This window comes from Acytostelium subglobosum (genome assembly GCF_000787575.1).
Source record: "Acytostelium subglobosum LB1 DNA, scaffold: scaffold2, whole genome shotgun sequence".
In the NCBI taxonomy this organism is placed as follows: domain Eukaryota; phylum Evosea; class Eumycetozoa; order Acytosteliales; family Acytosteliaceae; genus Acytostelium; species Acytostelium subglobosum.
The window spans coordinates 683,222-695,665 of record NW_012236530.1 but is presented as its reverse complement, the minus strand read 5'-3'; the positions used below and the strand labels follow the sequence as shown (position 1 = coordinate 695,665).

General features: G+C 41.9%; 6 protein-coding genes across 6 annotated transcripts; 4 read left to right on the top strand and 2 right to left on the bottom strand.

The window, feature by feature from the left end:
* Window positions 1-537: 537 nt before the first annotated feature.
* On the top strand, window positions 538-1,356 carry SAMD00019534_010490 (hypothetical protein; the record flags this gene model as incomplete). Its single annotated transcript, XM_012903016.1, has 4 exons — window positions 538-857; window positions 927-1,038; window positions 1,106-1,162; window positions 1,252-1,356. The coding sequence occupies 4 exons, from the start codon at window positions 538-540 to the stop codon at window positions 1,354-1,356; spliced, it is 594 nt and encodes a 197-aa protein (XP_012758470.1).
* Window positions 1,357-2,030: 674 nt separating this feature from the next.
* SAMD00019534_010480 (hypothetical protein) lies at window positions 2,031-3,191 on the top strand (the record flags this gene model as incomplete). Its single annotated transcript, XM_012903015.1, has 4 exons — window positions 2,031-2,140; window positions 2,201-2,916; window positions 2,991-3,055; window positions 3,147-3,191. 4 exons carry the CDS (start codon window positions 2,031-2,033, stop codon window positions 3,189-3,191), a joined length of 936 nt encoding a protein of 311 aa, XP_012758469.1.
* Window positions 3,192-4,042: 851 nt separating this feature from the next.
* On the top strand, window positions 4,043-5,161 carry SAMD00019534_010470 (hypothetical protein; the record flags this gene model as incomplete). Its single annotated transcript, XM_012903014.1, has 1 exon — window positions 4,043-5,161. A coding segment is annotated over one exon (1,119 nt), but the record flags the coding sequence as incomplete, so codon positions are not given.
* Window positions 5,162-5,344: 183 nt separating this feature from the next.
* Window positions 5,345-6,527, bottom strand: SAMD00019534_010460 (hypothetical protein; the record flags this gene model as incomplete). The annotated part of the gene is made up of 4 exons (XM_012903013.1): window positions 5,345-5,446; window positions 5,522-5,679; window positions 5,739-6,253; window positions 6,310-6,527. Coding segments are annotated over 4 exons (993 nt in total), but the record flags the coding sequence as incomplete, so codon positions are not given.
* A 751-nt stretch (window positions 6,528-7,278) lies between these two features.
* SAMD00019534_010450 (hypothetical protein) lies at window positions 7,279-8,952 on the top strand (the record flags this gene model as incomplete). The annotated part of the gene is made up of 1 exon (XM_012903012.1): window positions 7,279-8,952. One exon carries the CDS (start codon window positions 7,279-7,281, stop codon window positions 8,950-8,952), a length of 1,674 nt encoding a protein of 557 aa, XP_012758466.1.
* Window positions 8,953-9,032: 80 nt separating this feature from the next.
* Window positions 9,033-12,256, bottom strand: SAMD00019534_010440 (hypothetical protein; the record flags this gene model as incomplete). Its single annotated transcript, XM_012903011.1, has 4 exons — window positions 9,033-9,086; window positions 9,150-9,377; window positions 9,443-9,813; window positions 9,883-12,256. The coding sequence occupies 4 exons, from the start codon at window positions 12,254-12,256 to the stop codon at window positions 9,033-9,035; spliced, it is 3,027 nt and encodes a 1,008-aa protein (XP_012758465.1).
* Between the last annotated feature and the right edge of the window lie 188 nt (window positions 12,257-12,444).

Sequence of the window (12,444 nt, the reverse complement as noted above, 5' to 3'; positions counted from 1 at the left end):
ACAACAAATAGTAATGTTATGCAATATATATATAATATATATTATCTCTAGACCTAAAATGATAAATTCTCGAATGGTTTTAGTAATGACCCAAATGAAGGACATGGGACCAAAAACCGGTAAACAATGGTTCTACCCTTTGCACCATTTCAAACAATGTCACGAGAATGGGTTACAACTTCCGATTCCTTCGTACTCCTATTAATACATACATTGTATCTATTTATGATAATATATCGCTAAACAAAGACTCTAGTTTAGTCTTTATATTATCTTGATTCAAACAAATATATAATAATGATGTCTTATTATGAATATATATTACCAATATTACTATTTGTTGCTATATTGAACCTTCAACAATGAGGTGTACAATCATATTATTATGGACAACAAGTTAGTTATGATGGTTGGTCATTACAGTTTGAGGATCAATTCAATGGTAATACATTGAACAAGTCATTTTGGAACTTACGTGATAGTGGCGTAGTACATGTCTAAGAAGAGGACTATCAAGGAAAGAACTACACATCTGGCATGGTGTCAACATGGAACAAACTCAATGTCACTTACGGCAGGATTGAGGCATCGATGAAGCTACCAATTGCAAAGGGCATGTGGCCGTCATTCTGGATGATGCCTTTGGAGGAAGGTGAATGCTATCTGAGTGCTGGTGAGATAGACATCATCGAGTCAATCAACGATGATATGAACTCCTACGCTACATTCCATCACAACAACAACTCTCAATGTGAACGCAAATACCTCGTCAGTCAATTCAATGGTACCTCCGTGCCAACAATGAACACTGAGTTCCACATCTACTCTGTTATCTGGGAACCTGACTGGATGGTCTTGTAAGTGTTATGACTCTTCGAATAATCTGTACATACATATACTGACTTGACTATTCATCGGCTCAATAGCATGGTTGACAATGTGATATTCAATGTTGTAAACAGTACCTATCCACATCTACCTATTCCTCAGACTGGTCAACCATTCTATATCATCCTAAACACTGCTATTGGAGGAGGTGTAAGTAGTTTACGTTATGTTGATCATTGTCTATTGAGGTATACTTACACAATCCAATCGATAACAGTGGTCTGGTTCACCGAATGAGACTACAACATGGCCTCAATACAACTACATTGATTATGTAAGAGTGTACCAGAAGACAACTAGTCCATCCACTACTTCTACTTCTACTTCTACTTCTACCTCTACTTCCACGACAGGCACAACAAGTCAATCAACGACCTCGCCCTCTACAACTACGTCGTCCACTACTACCTCCAACACCCAATCCACGACCACAACAACAATGTCAACTACCACTGGCAAACCATCTAGTGCCACTCGCTCCTACACTACCTCTTCACTGTCAGTCATCCTAATGGCTACATTATTACTACTGTACTTTATTTATTAATAAAAATATTATAACTTCAGATTGACGAAGACGAAGAATGAATGAATATGAAAGAAGTTGAAGGGTCACCTTGTTCATTCGTTCAAATGCAAAGATACAAATAAGATGGTCTAAACAACAACACAGATATATTAATACATAATGTCATACACCAACGCTATACATATGAATCGTAATAGTCAGTTGAAGATAATTAAACTGATATTAATTGCTATAACAATACATCTATCTCTACTGCGGAACTGTCATATCAATGCTCTACATCCTGAAACAGACAACAACATCGACATCAACAACATCAATGATACAGATACACAATATATAGACAACTCAAACTCGACGGCGACGGCGACAATCCCAACAAGGAAGTTGCGATATAGAAACGACGGAACATTCAAAATCGTATGAATGAAAGATAGAATAGATGACCTTCCTCTTCCTCTCCCCTTTAGTCTCACCTACTCACATCGGATCGGGAACAATATAACAACAGATACAGTTTACAGATTTACATTATGGCGAATGGCCAGAGTTCAATCGATTGAATAGAATTGCACAAGCCAACTTGTTGGACTATGAACAGCCAGACTATGTTATGTTGTCTGGTGATATGATCAGTGGCTACAACAAGAACTTTCTGAATCTATCCCTATACCATGAGGTGTGGCATATGCTCACATCTCCAATGATTGAAAGGAATATACCGTATGTCATCATCATCCATTCAATCAAGTAGTGTTCATTGATACTTACATTAATGAATAGATGGTCAATCACCTTTGGAAATCACGACGCAGAGGGATTGTACTCTGGCAGCATGTTGGTCGACTTGGATAGACAGCATAGCGCGGAGCTTAGTTTGTCACAGCATGGATCGATCAATGGAGTTGGCGAAACGAATTATATTCTTCCAATCTTGTCGTCGAACCCGACCGACCAGGACAAGGTGGCATCACTCATTTATATATTCGACAGTGACAATCCTGGATGTGGACGATTAGGTGACTGGGGCTGCATCAGGCCTCAGCAGGTGGAGTGGTACCAGCAACAGAGTGACCTACATAATCGTGTGCCATCAGTTGCATTCGTCCATGTGCCACCGGTTGAAGTGATCGATCTTTGGAGCAACTTTGATGTATATGGCGACTTTGGCGATGCATCAGTATGCTGCTACAACACATCACACTCTCGATTCATTGACGCAATGATTGAGCGACAGGACATCAAGGGACTATACTTTGGCCACGATCACAAGAATGACTTTCATGGCGATTACCATGGCATTGACTTGGGATATGGAAGGAAGACTGGCTATGGCTCCTATGATCCAAAGTACACACAAGGTGCAAGGGTAATACTATTACAAGAGACACCACAATTTCAATTATCCACATGGATACGAAATGTCTATGGCAAGGTCGAAGAGCAGAAATTGCATCGACCACAACAAGGTCTGAAATTATATTGTTGTGTTGTTGCAGGTATGTGTACATTCGTTCAAGCACACACATGTCACATACAGATACTAACCTTTGACCCTTCATATTGTTACCAGACACTGATAACAAGTATTCTTGGGTAATATTTATGACAGTACTCCTAACAATCATGTTGAGCATGGTATATTATCAATTCCGTGGTGTTTCCGAGGGGAAGAAAGTATACAAATAATAATAAATAAGTTATATTTATATATGTATTCTGGATCTAGATGTTCGTAGTTCCGGTGTTTTGGATACCCCTGAGTCCCGAATAGGACTCACATTCTTCCAATCAATTGTTGTCGTTTTTGTTGGATGACCTTTAACAAAAAATTGGGATTTTTGTTGTACAACAACCCATTAAAAATAGATTGGATGGTTCTCAACTTTCTCTCTAAAGTTGTAACAATACTTACATACATATATACATACATAAATACAAATATATATATTTATTTATACATATAATTACATTCTAAAGTACAATACCATCCTAAAACAATATTGGTAAGTTCATTTATCGTGTAGGTCAACAAGTCTGTTTTGTTTGGTGACTGTCAATGACACATTTTTTTAATTATTTTGGTGACATCTCTGTGATCGTGTGTGTTCAATCTCACAAGTATGCGTGTCTGCTCACTAACACCCAAACACACGCTCACACACAGACTCATGCGCACTCAATAACACGCCTACTTGGTCATTCTCAACTTACACTCATTCACTAACTCATTCACCTCACTCACACCACATACACACAAACACAATTATTACTCTCTACACATTTTCTCATTATGTATTATCTCTAGCATGCTCCCTATTACAACGATAACGATAACAATCGAGAACAGCTAGCTAGATCATCAGTCAATCATAAATAATACCAGTGAAATAATTCATTACCAGTGATACTAATCATTATTCAATTCGTAATGAAACATTAGAGAGGTTATAAATATATTTATATATTTATATATATAACAAATACAGAAAACAAACAAATAATATCTCTTTATCTATTTATATTTATATTTATATATATTAATATATAGAACATTATTAAAAACATATCAAGCTCAATATATATACACACAATATATACATACTATACTATACAGCAAAAGAAATGGATACTACAACAGTTCCACAATGTCAAGGCTGTATGTGCAGTGGAAACAATCAAACTCAGATTATAGATATAGAGGAGTCGAATGTTCCCCTAAGTAGTAGTAATAATGGATTAAAACAACAGAAGAATCAACAGTCAACTAGTTTGCGAAGACGTCCGATATCAACATCAGAACAAATCAATAGCAGTAGCAACAGCAGTGGCAGTAGTAAATCAACAACAACAAACAACAACAACAATAATAATAATACAACAATCACAATCGAACATACTGTATCGAACGAACATCCACTATCACAATCACTCAACACAATCACTCAATCACTGAAGGACTTTACCGAACCGAAAGCCTCTGAATCGCACTCTGCATCAGACCTGCTATTCAACACCTTTGGCGACTCTATCGTCCACTCCAACCTCAAGATACCCCTGTGCACATGCCAGCAATCAAAGGCCTATCCCTACTGCGACTCGACGCACAAGCAGTTCAACCACGAGACAAGTAGTCACGTATCACCTATATATATCAAGTTTGAGAAGCAACAGCAGCAACAGCAACAACTGAATAGCAAGCAACATACAGCCGAACCAACTTCAACAGCGACAACAACTACAACAACTTCGAACCAAAGACATTCGACCGATCTAAAGTCATCTACTAGTAGGGGTGTACTTCAAAGCAGCAATGGAAGTAACAACAGCGGCAGTAGTAGTAGTAGTAGACTCAACAGCAGTACATTGTTAAGTGATAGTGTCGACAGCAACAGCGAGAGCAACAACAGCAGCAGCAACACCAACAGGAGAGTTAAGTACAAGCCAGGCAGCATCAAGGACACAGTCAACCAACAGAACTACTTTAGTCTAGAGGAGATCGCACTGCACAACACTGTTGACGATCTCTGGATGATCATCCAGAACAAGGTGTACGACATCACCAAGTACGTCGGAGCGCATCCGGGTGGCAAGAACGCACTGATACGCTTTGCCGGACGAGATGGCACTGAGAACGTACAGTTCCACTCTGGTATGATGCTCAAGCTGCTCAACGACCACTACTTCATAGGCCATTTGCAGAGGGACCAGCAGACTGTAGAACCCAGTCGATGTCTGATAGTTTAGTTTGGTTTGAGTCCATTCCAATAAAGCTATCATTAGTCAATCACGCTTTGACAAGAGTGTGTATTGTCCAACCCTTTGTATACAATCCAATAACAGTCTGTTGCCTTGCTTGGCATTGCTTTGAATTGCATTGCATTGTCTTGTAGTCTTCAATTATGATGTAATGTTTATACCTATAAATCCAAGCGAATGTCCAACGACCAATGAGACCAAGATAGAGACAACTCCATTCCAAGCTGATATTAGACCTTCTCCCCACCATGTACCAACGTAGAACTTGCTCTAAAGTTGTTGTATTCATGTGTTTGTTAGTGTCATTGTCATAATATGATGATGTTGCGTTCATTAGTTCATTACCTTTAGAGCACCAATGAGGAATAGTTCCAACTCGACTATCAGTATGAATAAGGGGAAGGCGATGTTCCTTTGCAACTCTGAATAAATAAGATGAGAGAAGAAGAACGGTGTCAATGGCACCAGTCCAAAGATCAAGAATGATATCATTGCAGTGAGGCCTATGTTTGTGATTGTTAGGTCATGTCAACATCAACATCAACATCAACATCAAACATACCTGTCTCCATTGGTGATAGATGTAGCTCAACAGGGATGAGGTTCAACTCCTCGGCCATCATGATGTCGACAAAGAGGTCTCGATATTTGCTGAGAAGGTCGACGACGACTACTGCATCGTCTTGATTCATGCCCTTCTTGCAGTAGAGTTCGACCATCTCGCGTTGCTCGCCCTCCACATAGTTGTCATACTCCCATGTCTCTCGCTTCTTCTCCGACTCATAAAAATTGATGTCCACTCGCTTGTTGTGCGACTCGATAAAGGCGAGTGCCACACCGCTGCCCGTGAGTATGACTGTTGTAATATACAATATTAAAGAGTCCCAGTCATGCCCGCTAGTCCATCGTTGTACTAAGTTGTTATCTGCATTCTGTTGTTGTTGTATGTTGTGTTGATTGAATCTATTGAATAGTGCTTCAAGTCCGATGACTATTGCAATACAGAATAGTATAGCATATGATCCAAAGCCTATTCCTGACTTTAAGTATTTGATTGATCCTTTCTTAAATGCATTGCTGTTGTATGTATGAGTATGTGATTGATAGTATGATTGATTGATTGCATTGCATACCTCTTATGTGGTTCGTCATCAATCTTACGATGAGCAGCCTTTGACTTTGCAACATCTTTATTTCTGTATGCCTCTTGTGCTGATGTACGAAGTAGTCTTGAGTCTTGATCGTCTTCTTCATCCTGTGCACCATCCTCTTCCGTCTCAACATAATGAGTGGTGGCAGTTGTAGCAGTAGCTGATGATCCCAATGAAGTCATTGAATTCCTTAGCCTCATGAGTTATATGTATATATATAATATGTGTTTGTACGTGTGTATGTTTGATAGTGTAATGAAGAATGAAACAAAGATAAAAAATGAGTAAGATCGGTTGGTGTTGTTTGAAGTTGAAAAAGTGTACAATTTTCAAAGTTGATACAACTCTAATTCATGGCGCCGAATGTTGCGAACGCGTATTCATTACGTTCTTTGACTTAGTCTTCAACTCCCAAGAGTTATAAGATTACATAGACACACACACAACATATATAGAAGAGTATTAGTAAGAGTCGATTGATGAAAGGATATCAATCAATGAATCAATCAGTTCAGTGCATGGTCATGGTTTTTGATCATAAGCATCATGACATCGCGAGTATAATTAGTATTGGGTACAATGATTGATTTGGTGGCGTCCTGATGCCAATCACTCATTCATAATGACAACGTGGTATATACCTATTTACCGGTTCAGCATCGGAAAGGTCGGTCTTGAATTCTTGATCATACACCGAGTGTCCGCAATACCAACATTACATTGTTTGGTCGGTCATGATTAGATCACCCTTTGGAATAAGATTGGGCAGCCATGAATGACTTTGGCTCGGGATCATAGTGAGTTCATGTTGGGCAAGGGAGTGGATGAAGTGCGTGTTGTGGGGAGTCCACGCTTTTCCCCGCAAGGCAGTCCACATCATTTGAACATCATGAGATCATAGTGACGGTATACATAACACTTAAAGAAGAAAGATAGATATCTATCAATAGAATGATTAATGGTTATAACTTGTCGAGGCATGCTGCTCTGAGTACATATCGTCAGGTGGTCACTCATTGCATTGGTACTGCTACTCCACGCATTGGTTATGTCAATGTCAATGCATCATCATCCTTGTCCCCTACATCAATCAATGAAGGTGAAGTAGTACAGCCAATAGTTAGACGATATACATCATCATCGTCATCATCAACAGCAACAACAACTACCAAAACAAGCAGTAACTTCAAAGAAGAAGTCAACAAAGCGAGAAGAACAAAACGAGAGACGAGCAGTGGCAACAAGGACGACAACAGTGAGTCCAAGAACAAGGAGAAAGGTAGTACGGGTACATCATGTTGTGCAAATGTACAACAATCATTGGAGAACAAACATTCAGAGTGCTTCAAGAAGATCGTACATAGTGATGATGAGTACATCGCTCGTGATGACTCTCCGATCCAGGTGGCCATACTCATGAATGATAAAGACATGCTCAAACAACTGTTGGCCAATCCCAAGGACAACGATGTCAACTTTGCCAACAAGGTCGGCTTCACTGCGTTGCACTACTGTGCCATGGCGATGATGATGCAACAGAAGGGCGCGAGACCGTCGCCAAAGATGACTGAGCAGGAGCAGGTGGCAAACGACTCGCTCGAAGTAGTGGACATGTTGATAAAGGCTGGCGCAGACGTGCACATCAAGACACCAACACAGACTGATGCCTTTGGAATTGCAGCCTCAATGCGTATGCTTCCCCTTTGTCGTCGACTGCTTGAGGCGGGAGCCAACCCAAACAATGTCAACGAGGAAGGTGACTCACCGTTGATGTCGGCCATCTCCAATCAAGACGTGCCACTTGTCGACTTCCTTGTGAATGAGGCAAAGGCAGACATAGGCTATGTCAATCCTCGTGGTGATGAAACGGCCTACCAGCGAGCAGGCTTCTATACATATATACCGGTGCTAAAGGTGTTGATCAAGGCTGGCGCCAAGGACAAGGACCGCACAAACACAGCGTTGCACTACACTGTGGCATCAAACAAGATTCAATCAACTCGACTGCTACTGGCGCATCAACCTGAAGCCGTCAACTTTAGGGACGTTGGAGGCACGTCACCAATCTTCCTGGCAGCACAATCAAACTTCTCGGCAATGATGCACTTACTCCTGGAGCATGGAGCACGTGTTGACTACATGGTGGAGCAGACCAATGATACACTGGCACACGTACTAGCATTCTCTGGTACAGTGTCGGACATGGAACTTATCACTAGCAAGGGTGTGGACATCAATGCATTGAACATCCTCGGGGAGACTGCGCTACACATCGCAGCCACAAGTGGCAACAAGGATATGATCGACTATCTCGTCAAAAAGCGTGGATTGGATGTCAATTTGAAGAGTGTCGATGGGTCGACTCCACTGTTGATCGCAGTCAAACAACACAAGCTGAGCACAGCTCGCCAACTGTTGGAGCTTGGTGCCAGTCCAAACATTGGTGATGAGGAGTTCCGGTTCCCAATTCACGAGGCAGCCCATATTGGCTTGCCCAAGATGGTCATGCTTTTGCTCGAGTACGATGCCGATACCAAGGTTGTGACCAAGGGTGGCATGACTGCTCTCGATCTATCCATCGAGAAGAAGAATAAATCATGCTCTGCATTGTTGTTGCCAAAGTAGTTAATGGCAAACAGCAATCATTGATGAGTATAAAGTATAGTATGTACATGTTTGTCCTGTCCAAGAGAGACAAGACTTTATTATTTAACTCCAACATCTGCTTGCTGAAGCAGGGACTGTAGACTGGCAAAGTACTGTAGTGGTGTTGGGATAGAGTTAGTTTGAGTGTTGGAAGGATTGATTGATTGAATACATACACTGCCAGTCCAACTTGGATTGTTGATAAAGTGGAACAATATCTCTTGAGAGTCAATACCTGGGTGTTTGGAGATATACTTGCGCACCTCGCTCTTGATGGTCTTGTACAGGCGCATTGGATAGTGATGTAGTTGATGGAATAGGTATGATCGTTTGTAGCAATGTGTGCCAAGGTTGTACGTTTTGTCCACGGGTTCAGTCTCATTGATACTAAGCTTCTCAGGTCGCTACAATTGAATGAGTAAATGAGTGAGTCTGATTGATGATTGTACTAGTAATCAGAGGTACATACTCTGAAGTATCCTTTCCAAAAGTCAGTCACTTCATAGGAGCTGCCACTGAACAACACTACCTCGCTGGCAGAGTGAGTGGCTCGCATGCATGATTGGCATCTGACTGATCCATCACCACGAACACCTGTGTATCCAGGACGATACTTGAGGTCCTGGAAGAAGTCTGTCTGCCATACACTGCTTGTTACCAATATATCCTTTCTGGAAACAACTGTTGCCTCTATCTTGTCCAGTGCATCCATGAAGTAACGATCATTACTCTCCATGACTGATTGAATAAAGTCTGGATCCAATATACAACTGATGATGTACTGAAGGAAGATGTCGAACGATTCCTTTGTTGTGAACTTCTTGGAGAATAAATGCTCAACTAGATATGAGTGATTGATATACGTTGTTAGATGACTGCAATGTCGATTCTGGCCTGCTCAATATTTACCTTGCTTCTTTATACTGTTTGGAGTAAGCTTGTTGCAAACTGATCGGTCGTCTTCGTTGTCGGATTGATCTCCTCCGTCATTGTCTTCACCACCATCAGTATGTTCTCCATTGTCTTCATGCTCATCCACTTGGTTTGCTCCATCATCATCATCGCCATGATCCAGTACCTCTTCCTCCTCTTCATCAGACTCATCACTTGCATTCTCAACGACAAAGTCATCGTATTCATAGTCGTCCTTCTCCTCATCACTCTTGACACCATCCACAAAGTACTGAGATGATTGAGATTGGAGCTTCCTTGAGCTGAAGCTGGCTGGCACCTGTGATCTTGGTGCAATGTCTCCATTTGGCATCATGAATGATAGCTCTGCGGTCGGTCGTCTCGCTACTGATGGTTTTCTTGCAGATGCCTTTGGCTCTCGCTTCAACACTGGTGGCTTGGGCTCTCTCTTGGGCACAGGTACAGAGGCTGGAGGAACATACGTGTCTTCTAGGTCGATGGCATTGTGTTTGTCACTTCCACTCATTGTGGTGAAGAAGTGATCGATCTTTGTCTGCTTCTTGAGTGGGTTCTCGCGGATCAACTTCTTCAACGTCTCCTCCATGAGCTGCGATGACTTTGAGTGTGTCTCAAAGTTCAATGTTGGCTTCTTTGGTGAGATCCTTGGTTTGGCGAATTGACTGTCCTCCCACATGCGCTTCGAGTCCTCTATCTTCTCCTTCTCCTCCTGTGTCAGATCGTATGTAACATAGTCACCTCTCTTTGAGTCTTCTTCATCGACAGCTAACTTGAGCTCATTGTTCATGTCGTTATTGGTGGTATCCTTTGATGTGTTGCTGCTCATCATTGATTCATCATCGTCGTCAGATCCAAACGCCAAGAAATCGTCATCATGTTCATCTCTCTCGATGTCAGAGCTTAAGGTGCCTGATCTCTTGCCCTTGATCGCGTCCAATGCTCTTCGTATCTTCTTCTTGTCTCGCTTGGATGTCTTGATCGTGTTGTCGAGTCCTTCAAGATCCCATGCATCGGCCTGAGTACAAAAGTCAGCTGGACGCAGCTTCCTCAGTCTCTTTCTTGTGTGTGCTGAGCTCTCCTCCACCGACGGCGACTCGGGTGACCTATCCTCGACTGACGGCGAATCTGGACGATCATTGCCGCCTCCAAACAATCCATCATCATGATCCGATCGATCATCATCATGACCATCTTGCATATCAACATCAACACCAACATCGACGTGCCCGCTGATGGTGAAGTCGTCGAATGATCCATTGTCTTCATGTTTCTTGCGCTTGACATTGATTTCCACCATCTCCACGCTCTGTTGTTGGGATGCTGGCGGAGACACCAACGCCACACTGTCATATAGTAGTCTTTTGGGGCCTTTGTAGTTGATTACATTGTAGTCTTGATCGAGACAGTAGTATGCATTGTCAGGGTAGTACGCACGCTTCTTATACACTGATTGGGGATCGATTGTACAATGAAGTATTCGTCGCAGTCTTGACAGCTTCCTGATGACTACCTCCTTGGTCAGTATGATGTGTTGGGGTGCACCACCTTGTTGTTTAGTGCTTCGTTTGTTGTTGTCGCCAGACTTCTTGATAACTATCAGTTCTGCATAGGGACAGTTGTCATCGTCTGATTGCCAAAGTGATGATATCTTGTATAGTTGAGAGGTTGACACGCCACCAATGTCACTGTCATCCACCATTATTGTGAAGTCAACATAGTAGTCCAAGCCAAACAGACGGAAACCTTTGTAGAATGACATTGAGTTGATGCGAGCCACGCTCTGACCAATGAACAATGAATGAGGGTTGGTGTCTGAGTCTTGGTCGTGGTCAGCCTCGTCGTCGAGGGCAATGTCAGCATCATGATCAGTCTTGCCACTATTGTTGTGTTGAACCATCTCCACTTCATCATTCACGTCTATTGTGTCTGTCTTCTTGTTCTGCCTTGGCTTTGGTCTGTTCTTGTCCTGCTTGGTTCTCTTCTTCTTTTCCTTTCTGACTTTACGAGGAGGTGTCTCTTCTGATGATTGATTGGTCACATCCATGTCCTCGACCACCAGAGTCGACTCCTGCTTGTCTTCGTCCTCATCAATAACAGTTGTTTCATCGATATCTTCTTCATTGACAACAGTGACAGCAGGCGGTGCTTTGATGGTTGGTGGTGATGGCGTTGGTGTTTGTATTTGTTGGTCTCCCCAATCATTCGTATTGCCATCATCCTCGTCATCATCGATTATAGTTGTTATTCTTTGTGGTGAGGATATGTGTTGATCACCATGTGATGGTTGACTGAAGATATCATCGTCAGCAGCATTGGAATGATCCCCAAATGATGATGGAGGTGGCAGTGTCATATCATTGATATCAATATCATTTGATTGTGACGTTGCTGATGTGTCTACAAGTTGTTGTTGTTGATGATGATCTGTGTTGGTGGCTTGCTCTTCTTCTTCTACTTCATTATCATCATCTTGAACATGATCCGGTATATCCTTCACGAGATGTAGAGGCTGTGTTGATTGGTATGCTTCATTCTGATCAA